This window comes from Myxine glutinosa, chromosome 10 (assembly GCF_964187855.1).
Source record: "Myxine glutinosa chromosome 10, kmMyxGlut1.1, whole genome shotgun sequence".
Taxonomy (NCBI): domain Eukaryota; kingdom Metazoa; phylum Chordata; class Myxini; order Myxiniformes; family Myxinidae; genus Myxine; species Myxine glutinosa.
In genome coordinates, this window is record NC_136270.1 from 7,328,452 (window position 1) to 7,350,753 (window position 22,302).

The 22,302-nt window shown below is 47.1% G+C and overlaps 1 protein-coding gene across 4 annotated transcripts in view; it reads left to right on the forward strand.

The window, feature by feature from the left end:
- LOC137434264 (pachytene checkpoint protein 2 homolog) overlaps positions 1-22,302 on the forward strand; it is a 99,409-nt gene that overhangs the window by 66,912 nt on the left and 10,195 nt on the right. For 2 of the 4 annotated variants that reach the window (XM_078785318.1, XM_068127101.2), the window contains exons 13-15: positions 3,554-3,623; positions 3,914-4,043; positions 4,185-5,047. In XM_078785318.1, the coding sequence (XP_078641444.1) occupies positions 3,554-3,623; positions 3,914-4,009 (166 nt within the window). In that variant the 3' untranslated portion in view covers positions 4,010-4,043; positions 4,185-5,047. Of the gene's footprint in view, positions 1-3,553; positions 3,624-3,913; positions 4,044-4,184; positions 5,048-22,302 lie in introns of those variants that run through there. The other 2 variants (XM_068127103.2, XM_068127102.2) reach the window with 1 other exon arrangement.

The window sequence follows — 22,302 nt, forward strand, 5'->3', positions numbered from 1 at the left end:
GTAAAGGAGAATCACCTTCTTGAAATCTAATTATTTCTAACAACTTCTAAAAGGTGCCAATAATATTGTCCGGGCCATTTTAGGATTTCTGTGCGGAATGAACTAAGATATTGTAATTTGTTCAGCTTTTTTTGTTTTGTTCCACTGCAAACCAAAGAAATACATATGTGGCTACTAAAAGATTTTTAAATTTCATTAATTTTCTGAAAGAAATGGTGCATTATTTGAAAAAGGTCGAAGGGTGCCAATATTTTTGGCCACGACTGTATAAAAAGTATCAAAACTACAAGAGTGGATGCATTAAAGGGACGAGTGTTTGGGCTTCTTTTGTTATTGTCCTGGCTACCACTCCAGATTTGTTGATAAACCATGGGCAGGCATTTTGTTGGTCAAGATCCATTCGGCAGTAGCTGGTGTGGCATGTGGTTCCTGGTCCCATAAACGGTGAAGTGGTTTCTATGGTGGCTACCATAAGTGGCTAAATATCCTTGGATTTAGAATATGAAGTGAAAGAAACCTTATATTCCGACTTGGATACCGCTTTAGTAGCTATGCCATTACAGTCAAAGATTAGACTTGGTGACTTCAACGCCAGGGTGAGTAACAACTACGCTCTTTGGTCGAAATGCTGATCTCTCAGGTGCATGCCCTATTTGTGACGATCTGGCTATACTCCCACCTCTTGCCGATGACCGATTTGGAGTGGGTGTGAATGCAACTTCGATATGCCCTGCCCCGTCCCAATTGGCCGTGACAGCATCGTTGAAATGTGCCTCAAGGGCAGCCACCAAACTACCATTAGTGCATCCCTAGGTTGGGAGAACCTTCCCTCAGAAGATTTTCGAGAGTTGCAGAGTGTCAGGGAGTGATGATCCAGTTCAAAAGTATACGAAGCCTGGGAAGCACCAGCACAAAACAAATACCCATTGGTGTGTCGGGTTGTTGGACATACCCCACCTTCACAGCTCACACTGCTTTCCAACACCTTAACCTTTTTATGTCACCAATAACAAGCAGCCACACCTCCAAGAAAGGACACAAAAATGAATGGTTTACACTTTTGGCAATACAGAAAGCATTAATGTTGGTCATTGTTGCATGACATGACAGTACACATCGGTAGAAAGAAGTAGAGGACGGCGAAGACCGAGAAAGACTTGGCTAAAGGTGGTGAAAGAAGAAATGCAGGCAAGGGGGTTAACAAGGGGAGATGCAGAAAATAGGGCAAAATGGAGAAGATTGTCATGAAGCTCGCAAGGCTAACCCCCGCTCTCGCAGGGAAAATGGCCTTAAAATGCCTGTTGTTGTTGTATTGTTGCATGACTAAAACTCATGCATAACACTGCCCTTCCTTCAAGCTTTGCTGCCCCGATGAAGTGTTTCGTCATCCCTATTTCATCAGTGCCGAAAGCAGTTTCTCGGGGAAGCTTTTGGCTTGTTTGAAATTGTCACTTCAGAAATATGCTGTTAACAATGCATGCAATCTCTACTTGATCCAGTTTCTCAATCGTTGTTATTGATGCTTGCCTTGACATGGTAACCTAAGAAGGGGATACTTGGAAGCAAAGACATTCTTACCTTAGCTCATGGGTCAAAGATAACCGCTCTGGAGTCCTCTCCATATAGCCTAACATTTAAAATTCAATGTTGTAATTGCATTAAAAAAATAGCTGATTACTTATTTTAATAATCTGTTCTTGCCAATCACCACACCCTTGCACCTCACTCAGCCTTGATTCCCTGGAGCAGCTTCCCTGTTCCTGTACTGTAGTGCTCATGTTTTTGACTCAATAAAAACACACTGCCTTGGTAGGGGCTAATTCAAATACAATGAACTAGTCTTGGACCATGCATACGTACCACTCGTGGAAAAGGCAAAGTGCTATTTTCACTCACATCTATTCCCTCTTCGCACAACTATCTTTACAACCTCTCCAACCTCTAGGTTTATGGCTTTATACTCACATTGAGCAATCGTTCTGTTGTCTCCCAAATTTGCACACTCACTTAGGTGTGATCCCACCACCTTTGGCTTTTATGATTCCACAAGACCATTAGGTTTGTGCACTAATGCACTAATGTGCCTTTTGCTCATTGTTCCCTCTTGGTCAACTTGGAGCTAGGCAGTACTGTGACAGCTGGGAATCTCCAACACATGCAGCTTCACCTCAATAACACCCACTTCCTCTTGTGGAAGCTCTTCCATTCCAATCCTCATGAAATTCTTATCGAAATCAATTTAGTAGTCATTGTCTGCAAGAAAATCTGCTAATCTAACAAGTCTGCATACCTGAGCCATTCACATTAATATCACGTAATGCCAAATTGTAACCCAAGAGAGCCATTACCTAACATTGTGGCTGTTGATTCATTAGGCAGTTGTAACAACCTATTATCTTTACAATTTTGTATCGCTTCTCCCAACTAGTTGTACTTTTACCGGAACCACAAGGCCTACAATAGTGGTTAATCACACCTGTGTCCACAAGTTCCTAATTCAAACCATAATACAAAATAGAACCACAGATCCTGAAGCTCATCTGGATCAGGAACAACAGTCACTAGGATCCCCTCAGACCTTGATAGTTTTAATGCCGTGAACAAACTTTGGTACATCACGGGCGATGAAGGTTGTGATCAAGTTTCGTTGAAATTGTGTGTGTAATTTTGGAGAAGAGAGCAAATACCTATATTGGGAAGGGGGAAGTCAAGCCCCCACCCCCTGTAGATCCCCTTAATAAGCGCAGTTTTTGATGCGGTCAATACACCTTCTTTAGGCATCAGATATGAAGCTTGTGGCAAAGTCTCATCAAAATCCTGTGTTTTGTTCAAGCAATAATGACTGAAGTGTGAACGGACTCACTGACTCACTCACTCACTCACTGACCTATGGACACTGCTCAATTGTATAATACCACCGGACTAAAGTCCAGGTGAGCTAAAAATGGTTGAAAGTTTTATTATCTCCTCTACTACCCCTCTCCAACCTTTCCAAAATGGAAAGTACTTTTGTCCAAAAGTTTGATTGCCCTCACTGAACCACTGCATTTACTTTTACTACAGTATACGGAGCAAAACGTCTGCATATTCTTTGGGTTGAGTATTTTTTTTTTAATGTTGAAGGCTCCAGTCACGGACTTTATTTTATAGTCCTCATCGAGGCCAGGCCTTAAATAAATGAACAAAAAATTGTGTGATGAAAAGTGCATGATGTTTGTTTGTAAGAAAAAGAGATTGAAGCTAGCCCGGTAGCTGTAATTTGAGTGAGACAGAAAGTAAGACCAGCAATCCTGACACGGAGAGTGTAAGATGGTTCTGGCACCACTTTAATGCTCTTAAGTCTGAACGGTAGTACTACCCTGGGCGGTTGCTGTCTACAACCTACTACCTAAAAGTTATAAAAGGAGTGTGTGTTAAGAAAACTTTTCTTACAATGCTTCTGTTTTAATATTGTAAATCTTGTGAATTTATTAATGACACAAAGTATAAATTTCCTTCTTCCCTCCCCCATTCCCATTCCAATTCTTACCCCATTTCCATGTGAAACCTGCAGCAAAAGCCAAGGATTAAGTGGTCGAACTCTCAGAAAGATTCCATTCCTGGCTCATGCACTGTATGTGCAGGTAGGTTTTTATTTGGATACATTTCTTCTATTCGTGGCACATGCATTAATACACTGCACAGTACCACGAGGACACACTTCACTCAAGTTTGTTCACCTATTTGATTGCAGTAAGGATGCACAATCAGACACCACACACCTCTGATTAAATGTAGTGGGGAAAAGCTGTGGGAGATAAAATTTTCTACCTACTGCATCACTTTATCACATACTATAGGTGAGGGGTAGTGGGTTCGCGGTGGGGAGAAAGAAAGTGATTTCTTACAATTGTTTTTTTTTTCTTTTCTCAAGGAATCACCAGTATCGCTCGAGCGCTTCCTGGAATGTTTGTCCAAAACTGTGGATCGGCAGTTTTGTGAAAATGACATCTTCATTTCTCCACACTGAAGGGTTCTTTTCAAAGTCCTGCATTCTTGAATTGGTATGAATTTTCTTTTCTCCAGAGTGTGCACGTGCATATTATTTGTATTCTATAGAAAGCAAGATAAAATGGACCAAAATGTTTTTAGAAGATCATTCGGAATTAACTTGACACAGGTTTTAAAGTGAACAATGTGCTTAGGTGAATCCAAGGGAGAAATCACCTGTTCCGTTGGTGCATCACCTAAGAGTCACCTCAGGTTTATCTCATAATGCAGCGTACGTGGGATTCAATTAATCCTTGAAAACGTGTTTCTTCAAACTCTCAAAATTGTTGCCGAGCAGAACTTGCTCTACTCTCGATTTTCCGAAATGTTGACTTAACATCTATCTGTTTCTCATGATAACCAAAGATGTCAAGGTGTTTTTAACTTACCTGACACAAGTGCATGCGAGTCAGGCCAATTATATGCTCATTTTGCGATGAACATCGGTTTGGTGAGTTGGCACAAAAAATCTTCAGAGATTCACATGGCGAAGTTGCCTCAGTGATTGGCTGGCTTAAGAGAGTTAAATAGCAAATAAAATGTTGGTTAGCTTTTTGAAGAGAAACCATGCAATGGCTCTGTGAACGTTTACATTTCTTGTAAATATGCTCAATATAGATTTTGTCGGTTTTTGAAAACTTTCATTTTGCATTAATTTGTGTATTAGACATGATTAGTTTATCATTCTTTATTATGTATTTAATATTGCAGTGTAATATCACACTTGCATTTTGTTGTATCCAACCGTGGTTCCACTGACCCAGTTTATTGCCATTTTACCCTTTGTGACCTCACCCCTCCATGAGCCTCGATCTTTTATATAAAGAAAATGCATTTATTCATCAGAGAATTGCCTACCAAAGAATTGGATTATTCATGTTTAATGCTATCATATGTCATTTTAAAAATTGTTTTGTCGGACTAGTTCATCCTAATTTTTGGCATTCTTCCATGGAGGTTGTTTACATCAGATTTGGTTATTTTTAAATGTTGAATAAAGTGTTCATATTGAAATGAATGATCCTTTTAAACGTCATTATTACTTGCAGAATCGAAGATTTTTCAAGTATATTGGTCGGTTGCGTTAGTGGTTCTGTCTGTTTGTTTGTCACCGGCCTACAGGTCACAATTCGAAACCGATCGTCACGAAACTTCAAGTTGTATAGGTCGTCCCAATTGAGAAGCCTATTGTTTTTGGGGTCAAAAGGTCAACATAGGCCAAAGGTCACCAACTTTGCCAAATTTCTAAAATCCTCAATTTTCATCCGATTGACTTGAAATTTGAAGAGGACTTGCATATCTGGTCACTGAATTCAACCACCAAGTATATTTGAGGTCATCATAGGCCAAAAGGTCAACATAGGCCAAACTTTCTAAAATCCTCAATTTTCATCCGATTGACTTGAAATCTGAAGATAACTTGCATATCTGGTCACTGAATTCAACCACCAAGTATTTTTGAGGTTAGCGTAGGCCAACATAGGTCAACATAGACCAAAAGGTCAACATAGGCCAAATTTCTAAAATCACCAATTTTCATTTGATTGACTTGAAATTCTAAGAGGATTTACATATATGGTCACTGAATTCAACCACCAACTATTTTTGAGGTCAACCTAGGCCAAAAGGTCAACATAGGCCAAGTTTTTAAAATCCTCAATTTTCATCCGATTGACTTGAAAATTGAACAGCATTTGCATATTGAGTCACTAAATAGGGAAACAAACTATTTTTAAGGTCAAAGGTTTTTTAAAGGTTTTAAGGCCTTTCACTCACTCACCGCAGGCAGGTAGGTGGTCTTTCTGTCTTCTACCGACTCCTCTCCGGCCTTGCTCCCCCAGCTCTCTCTGTGCTCTGTCCCCCAAATATTCCTACAGGTCGCACAAGATCTGCCAGCAACCCTCTGATGGTTAAACTGCCGAAATCTCGGCTCTCTGCTCACCTTCACTCTTTCATTCCTCTTTTCTCCCGCCTCTGGAACAAACTCCCACACTCCCTTCAATCCCTCTCCTCCCTCCAGGTCTTTAAAACAGCTGTTCACCACCATCTCTTATCTTCCCCCATCCAAAACCTTGATCTTTTCTACCCCCACTAATTCACCCCAGATCCACCTTGTTTGAAATTCCAACTTCTTTCCTGGAAATCCTGGCAGTGTCCATATGTTTATACCTCTCCCACCCCCCCCCCCCCCTTCACATGCCTCCCTCCCAAAGCCCTCTCCCTCCCACAGATCTCTCGATGTCTCCATGTCTCTCGGTCCCTGCTCTCAAATGTTGTGTTTGTGTCTTTCCCCCTCTCTCCCCATCTTGTCTACTGCTCCCGATGTTATTTGTTTTATGTGTCTGTTTGTCTTTCTGTGTGATTAATGTTCGCTCTTTCACGAGCCTCGATCTTGTATACAAAAAAAAAAAAAAAAAAAAAAAAAGGTCAACTCAAGGTCAACCTTCCAAAATCATCATTTTTCATCTGAAAAATCGTCACTTTTCTTCCTGTTGACCCAAGCTTTGATCAAGAATGTCAATTTTAATATTGATGAAATGGGCAATTTGCTGTATCAATGGAATTTTTTTTTCTTGGGGTGGGGGCAGATTTTGCAAGTATCGTGCTCCGCATGATGTCTTCTTCTTTATTTATTTACATAAATCTAAAGCTCATAGTGGAGGTTGCACATAAATCCTATGATATTCAGGGCATCGTTCGATTTTGCATAAATTTACAACAACATTAGTGGAAAATAGACGAATCAACTTCAGTCGCTGGATTTCAACCTCAATTCCCAGACTCCTGAATGAGGCACAGATTCAAATGACAGCAGGTCAACACAAATCGGTTTTGATTTATTTCATTGTTGGTTAGCGTGTAGGTTTAAGCTGTCTGGCTGTACGAGGAGAACATCTGTTTAAATGCAGATTCCTTCAATTACAAAAAGTTTGTAGCAGCTTTGGAAATAAGCCTCCTGCTACGAAGCAACTATTACTAAAACAATCTACAGATTATATTTTACCACAAGCTCAAACTGCATGGAATATAAAACCTCGATAATATGCCCATGTCACACTCCTATCCAAGACCTTTCTAATGAAGTTTGGATCATCCGTGTACTTCAAAGCAGTTATTGCATTTTTTACACGGCTGACAGACATTTCAACTGTATATATGCACAGTAAAACCTCCACCTAACGAGCTCTCCCTTAATAAAAACCTCCATTTATCGAAGTGTTACGTTGGTTCCGGCGATATATACATTTGTATAGGCTTTTTACCTCTGGATAATAAAGTTTCTCCAACTTAACGAAACCCTGATACAGGGTGTGGCATTAATGTCTGACATATATTTCTGTTAGTCTGGGATCCGAGCCCTCAAAATTTGATTTTGAAGTGACACCCCTGCTATAAAATGTTTGACCCCTAGATCATGTCTGTGGGGGTGTTAGCCACCAGAAAAGTGACTTTAGCAAGGTAGTTTGGATTGCGCGAATTCTGTAGGGACGTTTTTTAACTTGGGGCGTCAACTGTAAAAAAGCAAGAAATTTAGGGGTAGGGGAAATTCAATTGACCATATATCCCATTATACAGGGGTGAGTGCAACAAATTACCACTCATTCTTTTTGTTATAAAGTTGGCTTTTATATGAAACATGATTCAACGTGATTGGACCATCCATGAGGTCAGCAGAGGTCAAAAGGTCACGGGAAGTGGGTTAAGCTAAAAGTTTAGCTCCTTTAGTAAATAAAATCACATATTTCCTACTTCAAGCTCAATATAGCCAAACTTTTACACCCAAAATATGTTGTTTGTACCCCTCTGATGTTTTTGGGAAAGAAATGCCCCGACTGAACTTAACTTACTGGCATGTATGTCACTTTAGATTTGCATAACTTTAAAGAAAATCACCAAAATCGGGCATTCACACTATATATTTGCACGGTACTCTTCAACATGTTTTAAAACGACAAGTCATACCACATACTGTCTGGAAAAGTGTCATTACCTCTATTTACTCATCATCATCACCGTCATCAGTCAGAAGCCGTCCACATTTTTCTCTGTCGCCATTGCAGGCACATGCAATGATGCATGGTACTCCAGCTTTCGCACAAGGGCAATTCCTCAGGCAGTTCGGTTTCTTCTTACATTTGCAGTACTTCAACTTCGCAGCAGAAGGCTTTGATGGCTTGCTCTTCATGACAGGAATTAACCTGTCACCATCCACACTCCTGCCATACTCTTCAGGTGGAAGAAGCACTGGATTGCTGAGTGAAGCTTGCTTGTATAAGCTGATCTGACAAAGGCTCCTGAGAACGTGGAAGTGAAAAGCATCTTCTGTTGGAGGAAGGGAGCGCAGATCTAGTTTGCTAGATGCAAACAAGTGGGCGCGGAGCTTATCCAGGGATGAATACCCTGGCTTGCCGTAGAGATCACAAAAGAAGCTTCATGCTTCAGTTATCACCTGATCATGTGCAGAAGGTCCGGATTCATGTCGGATGAAATTGGACAACGCTGGCTGTTTGTGAACATGCTGGAGTGCGACTTTCACTGCTCTCTTCTTACCCCGTTTGAAAGGCTAGCTCACCGAATCACAACCTGACAGAATGTAGGAGATGAGCAGTGTGTCTGTGAGTGCCAATACGTCCTTTCCAACTGCTTTGGCCAACTCATTCACCAAGTCATGGATGGGGAGGAACAGATCATCCTTTTCCACCCATAACTCAACAACGTTTGTCAACCGAGGGAAATGATACATTGACAAGACGATGATATCTGTATCTGTAGCCTGAATGACAACTACGCTGTTGTCACAGCTAGCAATGTGAGCAAAGATTCTGGTGTCCGCCTCCTCGTGGTTAGGGCAGTACAGCTCATCAACATTGGTATGTTCCGTCTGCGTCACACGAGTTGAGTTGCCTGGGCGTTGACCCCAAGGACCAGGCAGAAGCCATCAGGCCAGGATGACTCCTGGGACCAACGTGAAGCAAGATACGACAGCAGATTGGTCTTGTGACAAGGGTTTGACAGGAATGTGTTCCAATCAGGGATTTTCATGATGTCCGTTGGAACAAACTCTGGCAAGTTGGTATTTGACTCCCGTCTCTGGCGTTCATCCCCTTTTAGACTCTTTAACCCAAAATCATATTGATCGCCCACGAAATGCACTTCAGTGCAATGTCTGGGTTTCATGTTCAAGAGTTTGTTCCTGTACCTTTCCTGAAGTTGGTCAAATGTACTCGAACCAAGTGTGTTGAACCGCTGGATGAATGCCATTGCATCGACTACATAAACTGCATCAGATGCAGAAGGAGGCAACTCTTTTAACGGTTCCCATGACTCGGCAACCTCTGCCTGTAGAGTGGATAGATAGTTGGATTTGCAACCTTTCCGCATGGAAAATCCATTCTTCTCTGGCTCAAACAACGAGGGAGGGTACTCAAGCCATTCGTAACTAAATGCCTCAGTCCGTGCCTCATCACTCAGGTCCTGTGCGAAACAAAGTTGCCCTTGTCACTGCACTCTCCTCTCTGATGACTTCTTTCACAGTGTCCATCTTTTTCTTACTTTTCTTCAGATGCGTGGCGAATGTTTCTATCTTTGGTTGGACAATCTTGTCTGCATTCGTCGTCGTGGCAGCATCCATTGCCTCCAAGCCTAGACGTTTGGCATCTACCAGGGTAGTTACTGCAAGAATCTGACCTGTGGATATGTTCATTAGTTTATCTGTCGCAAGTGAAGGATCGAATGGGTTTTTCATCTTCTCTTCCACGGTCCGTTTGATCTGCAACACGGCTTCCATGTCGTCTTTCCTCAGCTTCTCGTGGTGGTCAGATTGCGGCGAGGCCATGTGTGCCATCTGTTTTACACTTTCAGAGACAGAGGTCATGAACGGTAGAGCCTTGATGTACTTTTCTCGTGCTGATTCAGACTGTGTTATACCCTTAAAGAGGCTTGTTTTGCCTTCCCTATTGTAGGTCTGTTCAAGGGCAAGGTCTGTCCACACATCATTAAAGTCTCCTGCAGTCTGGTGAACTGTGAATTTGCCAGCTGCAAACTCCTCGTGCACTTCTGGTGCTGTTTCTGGAAGCTTTTGCATCTCACTGAGATAGATCGGAAGGCAGGACATGTACTTACTATGGCCGGAAGCAATGGTATAGGGTAGCATATTCTGTACCTCTTGTAAGTGCTGTTGCCACAGCCCAGCTCTCAGCATGGATGTAACGCCTTAGGATAAGCCCTATGTCTATGTACATGCTCCAAAGATGGGCTGTCACTCCTAATCCCTTCTCAAAATCTCCCCAGAGCGACTCCAGTGACTCTAGGCATTTCATGACTTCCTTCATGAGTGCAGCAAATTCGTCCTTCTCTTTCCTGTCAAAGGCATTTCTAAGACTTTCAAGCAGAGACGAAAGCAAAGAAAGTGTCTCCTCATTCTTCTCGAACAACCGCCATTTCTCAAATGCCTCCGACTTCAGCATGAACAATGCCTCACTCAACCATGAATGATAACGGACCATCTTATAATCATCTTTTCCTGCCATGACTTTATTGGCTGTACCTCGACCACAGATATCACTAGAAACCAGAATGTCCTCTATGCCACTCTCCATTATGAAAAATCCAATAGATCCCAAGAAGTTCTGGGCAATATGGAATCCTCCAAGTCGAACAATAACATCTTTGTACTTTTCCAATTCCTTCCTAAACAACCCCTTTACTATGTCATATATCGCCTGGTCACAAGTCACCACCGTCTTAGCCTGACCCATCTTAAGACTCAAGGAGACAAAGTAGTCCAATGAGGTCTGGACTACATCTGCGTTGGTTGGGTTTTGTGGAAGCAATGGTCCACAACCAATCTTTGTTTTCTCTGCATGTTGCCCAGAACTGTATTCAAAGAAGCTGCTCCATGTCAGGCTACCAGTGTCCTTGTCGTTTTCACCCGTCATCAACTGTGTTGGATACATCCTCAGTAGGAACCAAACGATGTTCTTGTCAGCTAGAAAGCAGGCTTCCCCCTTGTCATCATGAGGAAGTTCAATATCACGTAATGACCTAGCCTGTCTTCTGTCCTTCAGTGTCAGTTTACTACTTACTGGAACGAATTTGTCTGGTTCACTGATAGTCAGTTTCCTGGTTTTCTTAAGGGGCACTGCCCCCACTACCTCCCCACTTCCTTCTCCCTCAAATGTGTACTGATAAATTATATTTGTTGTAGCATCAAAACTACCACCATCTTGTGTCTCTGAATGGAAGTTTAAGGCTGAAGATCGATGGTAATCATAAAGATCAGCAAGAGTGAAGCAAGTTGCTGAAACAAATGTAGCATAATAATCCCTAGCACCACACAAAAGATGAAAAGCATCAACCACCACAGTAAACCATCACTATTACGATCAATATAGGCCAGAAACAGTAGAGGGATGCAAGGAACATATTGTGACATATACATATGTGAATTATTTGATAAAGGAGCTAAATTTCCAGCTTAACCCACTTTCCGTGACCTTTTGACCTCTGCTGACCTCATGGATGGTCCAATCACGTTGAATCATGTTTCATATAAAAGCCACATTTATAACAAAAAGAATGAGTGGTAATTTGATGCACTCACCCCTGTATTATGGAATATATGGTCAATTGAATTTCCCCTACCCCTAAATTTCTTGCTTTTTTACAGTTGACGCCCCAAGTTAAAAAACGTCCTTACAGAATTCGCGCAATCCAAACTACCTTGCTAAAGTCACTTTTCTGGTGGATAACACCCCCACAGACATGATCTAGGGGTCAAACATTTTATAGCAGGGGTGTCACTTCAAAATCACTTTTTTACACATTTCCAGGCCTCGGATCCCAGACTATGTAATCAAACGAGACCAAACAAAGTAAATCATGTTTTATACAAGAGCTCCGCATGGTTATTGTTGTTGTTCTTGTTGGGGGTCGATTTTTGAAATGTGCTCCCATTGGTCGGACAGTTGCCGAACCACACCCACATCGGTCACTTGATTCCACCAACCAAAGCACCAAGAAGACATGATATGGCCGCCATCTTGATTTTCTGGTGGGCCTAACACTTTAGGCCTGCAGGCCTTTGCTGATTATACACTGTGGCGGGCACAAGGGGCAATAATTCCGCGCACCAGTGGGTGGCGCGAGCGTCCAGGCGGGGAACGAAAGCACATGCCGCCCCACCTTTCGACCGATCGGCCACGCCCGGGGACTAAGCGTGGCCTCGGGACATATATGCGGGCTCTAAGCTCGAGCCCGCCCAGTGCTGAAGTACGAGCTTTGAATAAAGACTCTTTGTTATACCAACGCGTTGTGGCCGACCTCTCTGGCAATCGAGTCGTGTGTGCACAGCACCACACTGGTGACCCTGATTGGTTCAGCCGTTGCTGACCACCGAACGCGCCATGGCTACCAACGCCGTCGCAGTCAAACTCCCGGAGTTTTGGGAAGCGCAAGCCGACGTTTGGTTTTTGCAAGCCATAGCTCAATTCCAACTCCGAGGCAGAACGGCGGACGAGACCCGGTACTACCACGTGGTCGCCGCCCTCGGGCCCGGCACTGCCGCCCGAGTCGTGTCCATCCTACGGCGCCCGCCGGGCGACAACAAGTACGAGGCGCTCAAACGTCTCCTCATCGCCACGTTTGGGCTCACGGCGATCGAACGGGCCGACCGCCTCCTGGACCTTCCCGCCCTCGGCGACACGACCATCCGTCCGGATGGATGCCATGCTGTCCCTGCTTGGAGACCAGCCCCCGGATTTCTTATTCCGGGCGCTTTTCCTACGCCAGCTACCTGCACAGGTACGCCTCGCGCTGGCCGGTTCCAAAATAAAGGAACCCGCGCCCTGGGGTTCCTTTGTCGGCCAACAAGAGGCCGACAAGTATTTCGCGGCCTGCGACACGCTGTCGGTGTACGGTGCTGCCGTAGTGGATCCCGGTGCGGAGGCTCCAGCGCCCCTGGTTTCCCTCGTGGCCGGCTGGCCGCTGCTACGCCCCGTCCACTACCACCGCCGCCACCACCACCGCCGCCGGCATGGCCGCCGCGGCCGTTACCGCCGCAAACCTGGTGCTACTACCATGCCAGGTTCGGCCGCCAGGCTAAAACGTGTCGCCCGCCGTGCTCTTTTGACGGGTCGGGAAACGACCGGCGCTCACTTGCGGCCATGAGCGTCGGCCATTCCGGCAGCCTCCTTTTCATCACGGACACCTTGTCCGGGTGCCGTTGCCTTTGCGACACAGGAGCGCAGGTAAGCGTCCACCCCCCTATGCGTCCGACAAGCAAACCGCGGGCCGGGGCCCCGCTTTGCTTGCCGCCAACGGTACACCCATCCGCACATTCGGGAAGCATTGCCTCTCACTGCGGTTCGGAGGGCAGCGCTTTCAATGGTCGTTCATGACCGCCAGCGTGCCAATGGCCCTGCTGGGCGCGGACTTCCTATGTGTGAATGGGCTGTTGGTCGACGTGAAGCGCAGACGGCTCGTCCAGGCCGAAACCTCAAGCTCGCTCGCTTGTTTGCTGAGCGGCTCGTTCAGCGGCTCACCAAGCGGCTTGCCAAGCGGCTTGCTGGAAGGTTCCGTCCCGGCGAGTTTAGTTTGCACGCTTCCGGCAGCGGACGACTTTACCCGCCTCCTAGCCAGTTTCCCGGCCCTCACGCGACCCACCTTCTCAGCGGTAGCCGTTAAACACGGGGTGGAGCACCACATACCCACGGTCGGGCCGCCGGTCTATGCCCGGGCACGCCGACTCGAACCCACGAAGCTCGCCATGGCGAAAGCGGAGTTCGCCATGCTGGAGCGGCTGGGGATCGTACGGCTCTCCAACAGCGCTTGGGCTTCTCCTCTGCACATTGTGCCGAAGCCCGGTGGAGGATGGCGGCCGTGCGGGGACTACCGCCGGCTCAATGATGCCACCACCCCTGACCGCTACCCGGTCCCGCATATCCAGGACTTTTCCGCCCGGTTGGCAAACACGACCGTGTTTTCCAAGGTGGACCTCATCCGGGGCTACCACCAGGTCCCCGTCCAACCGGATGATGTCCCGAAGATGGCCGTCATCACCCCTTTCGGCCTCTTCGAGTTCCTGAGAATGCCTTTCGGGTTGAAGAATGCGGCCCAGGTGTTCCAACGGCTTATGGACAGCGTCTTGCGCGACTTACCTTTCCTTTTTGTCTACATGGACGACATCCTAGTCGCGAGCGCGTCCCGGGAGGAGCACCTGCTCCACCTCCGCACGCTTTTCGAACGCCTAGGCCAGCATGGCCTAATCATCAACCCCGCCAAGTGACGTTTCGGCGTCGCCACCATCGACTTCTTGGGGCACCGCATCACCAGGCACGGGGCCGTCCCTTTACCAGCCAAGGTGGAGGCGGTCAGGGATTTCCCACGGCCCTGCACGATCAAGGGGCTCCAGGAGTTCCTGGGCATGGTAAATTTTTACCACCGCTTCGTGCCCCACGTAGCCCAGCTCCTCCGCCGCTTGCACGAGGCCCTCCGGGGCAAGCCGGGCAAAGGTGACATCGCCTGGTCGGAGCCGATGGCCGCGGCGTTTGCGGGCGCAAAGCTGGCCCTGGCCGACGCCACCATGCTGGCGCACCCGGCGCCCGATGCACCGATCGCCCTCACCACCGACGCGTCGGACTACGCGGTGGGCGCGGTGCACGAGCAGTGGGTGCGTGGTGCTTGGCAACCACTGGCGTTTTTTAGCCGGCAGCTTCGCCCGCACGAATGCCGCTATAGCACCTTCGACCGCGAGCTGCTCGGGCTCCACCTGGCGGTCCGACACTTCCGCTATCTGCTGGAGGGCCGCCCGTTCACGGCTTTCGTCGACCACAAGCCCCTTGTGTTCGTGATGGCCAAGGTCGCCGAGCCATGGTCGGCACGGCAGCAGCGTCACCTCTCTGCCGTGTCAGAGTACACGACGGACATCCGTCACGTGGCGGATAAAGACAACCCGGTGGCGGATTGCCTTTCCCGATCCGTCGTGCACGCGGTCCACCTCGGGGTCGACTATACCCGGATGGCGGAGGACCAGACCGCCGACCCCGGCATCCAGGCCTTGCGGACCGCCATCACGGGCCTCCGCGTCACCGAGGTGCCGTTCGACGCCGCGGGCGCGGCCCTCCTACGCGACGTCTCCCTCGGCCGGCCTCGCCCCATCGTGCCCGCTGGCTGGCGGCGCCCAGTTTTCGACGCCATCCACGGCCTGTCCCACCCGGGCACGAAGGCCTCCCAGGAGCTTGTTGCGGCAAAGTTCATCTGGCATGGCCTCCGGAAGAACGTCCGCGACTGGGCCAGAACATGCCTCGCGTGCCAGCGCGCGAGGGTCCACCGCCACAACCAGGCCTCGTTGGCCCCGTTTACGGTGCCCGAACGTCGGTTCGACCATGTACACGTCGACTTGGTGGGACCTCTGCCCCCCTCGCGGGGTTTCACCCACCTCCTCACCATGGTGGACCGCACCAAACGGTGGCCGGAGGCCGTCCCATTGGCGGCGACGTCTGCGGCTGATGTGGCGCAAGCCTTCATCGCCACTTGGGTTGCCCGGTTTTGTGCCCCCTCGGACATCTCGTCCGACCGCAGCCCCCAGTTCACCTCGGAGCTCTGGGCCACGGTGGCGCAAGGGCTCGGGGTGAAACTACACCGCACCACGGCCTACCACCCCCAGGCCAATGGCCTGTGCGAGCGCTTTCATCGCTCAATGAAGGCCGCGCTCCGGGCCAGCCTCCTCGACGGCGGCTGGGTCGACAGACTCCCCTGGGTCCTGCTGGGCCTCAGGACGGCGCCCAAGGACGACCTGCGCGCGTCCTCGGCGGAGCTGGTCTTCGGGCAACCACTGTGGGTACCGGGTGAATTTATCCCCGACTCCACGGCTCCTTGGTCCGCGGCGCAACAGCGCTCGGCCCTTCAGGAGACCGCCCAGAGGTTCGCCCCGGTGCCGACGGCACACCACGGTTGCCCGCCTTCCCACGTCGCCCCGGAGCTTCGCACGGCGAAGTACGTCTTCGTCCGGCACGACGCCCACCGGGCACCGCTACGGCCCCCGTACGACGGGCCCTTCTGCGTGTTGGAGACCGGGGACAAATATTTCACCATCGACATCGGCGGTGCCCCGGATCGCATCTCCAATGGACTGCCTCAAGCCGGCCCACCTCGATCCGGACCACCCCCCGCAAGCAGCTCTGCCTCCGCGTTGAGGCCGCCCCCCGGCGGTCGTACACCCAGCCCCGCCGTCCCGCTACCCCCCAGACCTGCACCCATCGCCAGGGGGCGTTTCGGCCGGATCATCCGGCTTCCCCGCAAACTCACCCTTCAGGTGCACGGGAATTCTGGGGGGGCGCGTGTGGCGGGCACAAGGGGCAATGATTCCGCGCACCAGTGGGTGGCGCGAGCGTCCAGGCGGGGAACGAAAGCACATGCCCCGCCTTTCGACCGATCGGCCACGCCAGGGGACTAGGCGTGGCCTCGGGACATATATGCGGGCTCTAAGCTCGAGCCCGCCCAGTGCTGAAGTACGAGCTTTGAATAAAGACTCTTTGTTATACCAACGCGTTGTGGCCTACCTCTCTGGCAATCGAGTCGTGTGTGCACAGCACCACAACACTGCCCAGATTTGTTGCGTCAGATTTCCACTTGCTTTGTTTGGGTGTAATTCATGATGTGGGACCCTGAAAAATCAAATCACATGACGATTAACACTAAGGTTTAATCAAGCCCATCAGAACGTACGATAATCAAGCATTACATTACGTAATCAAGCGTTACATTACGCAGATTATTAAAACCATTGGCTTTGTTTGGGTTGAGTGTTATTCAAGATGAGGAACCCAAAAAATTATAATCACATGTTGAATAAGAATAATAGTAAGGTTTAATCAAACCCCATGGTAATCGAGCATATTTCTATGTAATCAGGCGTTGACGTTATGCAAATCCCCCAAAAATATGGCGTTACATAATTTTTGAACAGCCCCATACAGGTGTAAAACAATCCGTGACCGTGTGACGAATCAGCTTATTCTGATATAACCATTGCGGAAGCTGTTATGGATGAGAGGCGTCGAGTTAATCTTTTAATAGCGCATTTCCCAATCGGCCCATAACCGTATTTTGTCGCAGGTTGTTACCACAGTGCAGTCATTCTTGTTAACCATGGCTGCCAAGAGGAAAGCTGTTGCTTGTGGTGAACAAAGTGCAAAATAAAGTTGAGGAAAGTGATGCCTTTGACTCAGAAAGTGGAGGTGTTGGATAATCCTGGATGAGGCGAGCGTGTGTTTATTTTATTTATTTGCTGGTTTTGGAGCAGCAGACACAATATTACGATTTATGAAAGAAACACATCACCATCTATCTATAATTCCAGTAATCTCTGTACGTTTGTACGTTTGTACGTTTGTCTGTCTGTGACCGCTGTTTCTCGACAACCACGGGTCCGATATACTTTTAACTTGCCAGGTATATTGCTGGGGACCCGAGGATGTGCCTTTTCAAGGTTTCATATTAATCGGACAATTACTTACCGAGCTATGTCCAAAAAACGATTCAACCAATCAGAGAGCAGCGAACGATCGCGTGTGCCGAACGTGGCGGACACACTCTGCCTCGGATGGCACATTTGAGAGCGTATTCATTTATTTCACGTTTGCAAACTATGTTGGCGCTATGTTGGCGTTAAACGATGTTTTAAAACTAATAAAAACGAATTTGCGATTCATTCGCTTTCCTGCGCGTTTGTGTACGCGATGGCGATTTCTTTACCAAACTCCGGAAGCCGTTCGCTTTGGACCGAACCATTTCATGTAAATAGAGGGGGGGGATTGTCACCACTCGCAAGCCGTTCGCTTTGGACCAAACCATTTCATGTAAATAGAGGGGGGGGGATATAATTTTAGATATATATATATAGTACGGGCATGCCCTAGTATTACAAAGGGGAACAATTTAAGAGATTGCAGTAATAGGGGAGAAATGTAATAAAACAATTCCAAACTTAAACAAGTACTAAGACTAAACAAAATAAAACAATTTTTTTTTTTTAATTGTATACAACATCGAGGCTCATGTAAGAGATAACATTAATGACAAAAACAAACAAACAGACACATACGACATAATAAAGGGAGCGGGAGACAAGATGGGGAGAGAGGGGGAAGCACACATGTGCAACCTTTGAGAGCAGGGACGTCGGGAGATCTGTGGGGGGGGGGGGGAGGGGGATGGGGGTTGGAAGAGGTATAAAACACATGGATACAGCTAGGACTTCCAGGAAAGAAGTCGGTATTTCAGAAAAGTGGATCTGGGGTGAATTAACGGGGGTAGAAAAGATCAAGGTTTTGGATGGGGGGAAGATAAGAGATTGTGGTGAACAGCTGTTTTAAAGACCTGGAGGGAGGAGTGGGATTGAAGGGAGTGGGTGAGTTTGTTCCAGAGGCGGAAGAAAAGAGGAATGAAATTGTGAAGGTGAGCAGAGAGCCTAGATTTTGGCAGTTTAACCATTAGAGGGTTGCTGGCAGATCTTGTGCGACCTGAAGGAATATTTGCGGGACAGAGCACAGAGAGATCTGGGGTAGCAAGGCCGGAGAGGAGTCGGTAGAAGACAGAAAGACCACCAACCTGCCTGTGGTGAGTGAGTGAAAGGCCCTCGGAGTTAGCTTCATCGCAGGAGATTCCAATGATTCTGAAAGCTTTGGTTTCAACAGCGTCAAGACGAGCTAGGTGTGATGCAGGAGCACCAGCCCATAGGGGAGAGCAGTATTCCATTGAGCTGCGGATGAAAGCCTTGTATGTGGTGAGGAGGTCAGGTGTGCCAAGGAAGGACTTCGCACGACGGAAGATGCCCAGTCAGCGACTGGCTTTGGAGGCCAGCTTGGAAATGTGGTTTTCCCAGAAAAGATCATGGCAGACAGTGAGACCCAAAAGCTTGAGATTGAGACTTAAAACGTCTTCTCCGAAACCGCTGATGGGATTGTGACCAAATTAGGTGCAAATGATATCTGTTGTGTTGTGACTAAAGTTTGTTCACGGCATTTTAAAAAATCATGGTTTAAGGGGTTTACCGGGGGTCAAAGTGGATCCAGGTTTGACCCCCCAAAATAGATATTTGCTTTTTCCTCTGAAACTACACACACTATTTTGATGAAACTTGACCACAACCTTTATCACCCATGATGTACCAAAGTTTGTTCACGGCACTAAGAAAATCAAAGTCTAAGGGGGTCTATGGGCGGTCAAAGTGGGTCCAGGTTAGACGTCCCAAAATAGGTATTTGCTTTCTTCTCTGAAAACTACACACACGATTTCGATGAAACTTGACCACAACCTTCACCACCCATGCTGTACCAAAGTTTGTTCATGGCATTAAAAAAAAAATCTGCCCCTTTGGGGTATAGGGGGGGTTGCCCCCCAAAATATCTATTTGCTTTTTTCCCAGAAACTACACACGCAATCTCGATGAAACTTCTTTCGATGATTTCATATGAGTCTCCGAATTGAACATTCGCCATGGTTCAGCAAACCATATCATTCACAACGTGCTGGGGTTCCACAAAATGTCTGCAAGGTGGGTGCCTAGACAACTCACACCCGAACTGAAAGAACGGCAAGGGGACGCATTGGAAGAACTTCTGCGACGTTACGAAACAGAAGGCAACGCTTTCTTACAGTGCAAAGTGACTGGGGATGAAATCTGGGTCCACTACTTTCCTCCAGAAACGAAGAGGGCAAGCAAAGAGTGGCGCCATTCAACTTCACCCAAGCCCAAAAATTCCGCACACAGCCGTCTGCTGGAAAAGTGATGCTGACGCTCTTCTGGGATAGATGAGGTCCACTTGTAGAGCATTACATGCCCAGAGGGACCACAGTCACCAGTACATCATACTGCGACCTCCTTAAAAATCATCTGAAACCAGCAATCAGATCAAAACGTCGTGGACTACTCACTACTGGTGTTTTGCTGCAGCATGACAATGCTCGGCCCCATACTGCCCGCGCTACAGCTGCAACCATCAAGGACCTGCATTTTGAGTGTCTTCCTGATCAACCCTACTCGCCAGACCTCGCCCCTTCGGATTACCACATCTTTGGGCCACTTAAAGAGGCGCTTGGTGGAACCAACCACTTTCCGATCCGACGAAGAGGTCCAAGAGGCGGTGCAAGAATGGCTACACAAGCAGCCCAAATATTTTTCTGGAGGAATCCAGGCCTTAGTAAAGCACTGGAAAAAATGCATTGAACGAAAATGGAGATTATGTTGAAAAATAACAGTTGTTACACACGTACATGCAATAAAGAAGTTGTGAAAAATATTTTCAGGTTATTTATTGACTGCCCCTCGTATAAAGTTCAGACATAAATGAATACAGAGAATTGCCGACTTAGTGTGATCTTATGAGAGTTCTGAAAACTTAAATGGTTACAGTCACTACAAATATAAGTCCTTAACTAATTGCACTGAATGTAAAAAAAAAAAAAAAAAAAACCCCACCTTTAGAGGCCATTTTTCCCCACAAAGTGGGGGTTGGCCTTTTTCGGGCACCGTGGTTGTTTTTTTTTGTTGTTGTTGTTGGTCCCCTTTTTTGAAGCAATGTTTTACGGCCCGATGCCCTTCCTGCCGCCAACCCTTTTTGTCGCCTTTTTACGACAAACAGGGAATTACCAGTGAACTGGTACTCAATTAGCCGACCTCGGAAGGAATGACAGGCTGAGTCAACCCCCCTGGCGTTAATTCAGCGATCGACCGGGATTCGAACCCAGGATCCTAGGATCCTAAGCTGGCACCCTAGCCGCTAGCCCAACACCAGGATTCTAACTGAATGTTACTACGACATTAATTCATATCGTTAATAAACAAATATTAAAGCTTGATTATTTTATTTTCACAAGGATTAAAAAAATATGCTGAATAAGTTTTTGAAGAACTTCTTTATAACATACATAATTATATAATATGGAACTTTTGAAATGATGTATGAATCCTTACGAGAGCTTTCGCATATGAGCTGTAGATGTGTTTTCAGTGACTGTTCTGCTAGCATGGGCACTTTTAACCTGCTGTTACCTGCCAGCTCAAAATTACCTGCTGTTACCTTTTAATTTTAACCTGCTGTTACCTTTTAACCTGCCAGTGCAAAATGTGGAATTCAAATAGTCTTAATATGCAGACCCAACTGCCCGAGTTAGTTTATCTGCCAATTCTCTATACTTTGTGGAGTTCCCGTTTCCCGATGACCACAGGTTCTCATTAACAAAGGAGATTTATTACAGGAAAATGTGGGTGGGGAAGAAGAACATATGACTGCAAGTGGTGAAAGAAAGAAATACTGTACTAAAAGATCTGATTGCTGGTTTCAGATGATTTTTAAGGAGGTCGCAGTATGATGCACTGTGACTGTGGTCCCTCTGGGCATGTAATGCTCTACAAGTGGGCCTCAGCTATCCCAGAAGAGCATCAGCATCACTTTTCCAGCGGATGGCTGTGTGCGGAATTTTTTGGGCTTCGGTAAAGTTGAATGGCGCCACTCTTTACTTGCCCTCTTCGTTTCTGGCTGAAAGAAATACTGTCTTTGACAGTTTAAATAAATAACAACTTCTTATTTGGATTTGGCATGACGAGATGGACAGAGAGAAGACAAGATAGGGAGAAAATGAAACCTGTCCTGCGTAGCAATGCTCACGTGGTGGGACTGATTTGCCCATGCAGTGCGCTGTGGTGTCTCCTCTAGATGTCCGCCGCACACCAACAAACTGCAAAGAATCAGGTGCAGCAGGGAGGTCAACAGGTGATAGGTTGAAGTAGGCTTCAGGAGAGGAATGGTGGCCCCCTCTCAATGGCAGGGAAGCTGGTGATTCATGGTCTTTATGTGTGACTGAGTCTCCCAACTCGGCCATGTCCACAGAATGTCACGCTCTTTCACAGTGTCCCTTGGGGGTGGTTTTGCAAGTGAAACGCTCGTGGAGATTTACACATGGACAGATGCATGATGGGGAATGTAGGGGGGAAATGGTGGGCTTTAGACACAAACACTTGGGCAGTGAAGATGAGAGCTTCCTACACTTCATTTGACACTACCTCTTTAACTACAAAAATTACTGCAACTAACATGCACTAGAAAATAGGTATTTTCGTTTACCTCCTCAACCTAAACCAGATCCATAACAGTATAAAAATGTGGACACAGACTTTCCAGATATGTGCTGCAGGGAGGACTATACAAATCGGAACAACACTAAACCCAGAGCTTTGTAGCAGCAAGATGGTGGCATTCACCAAGCGAAACG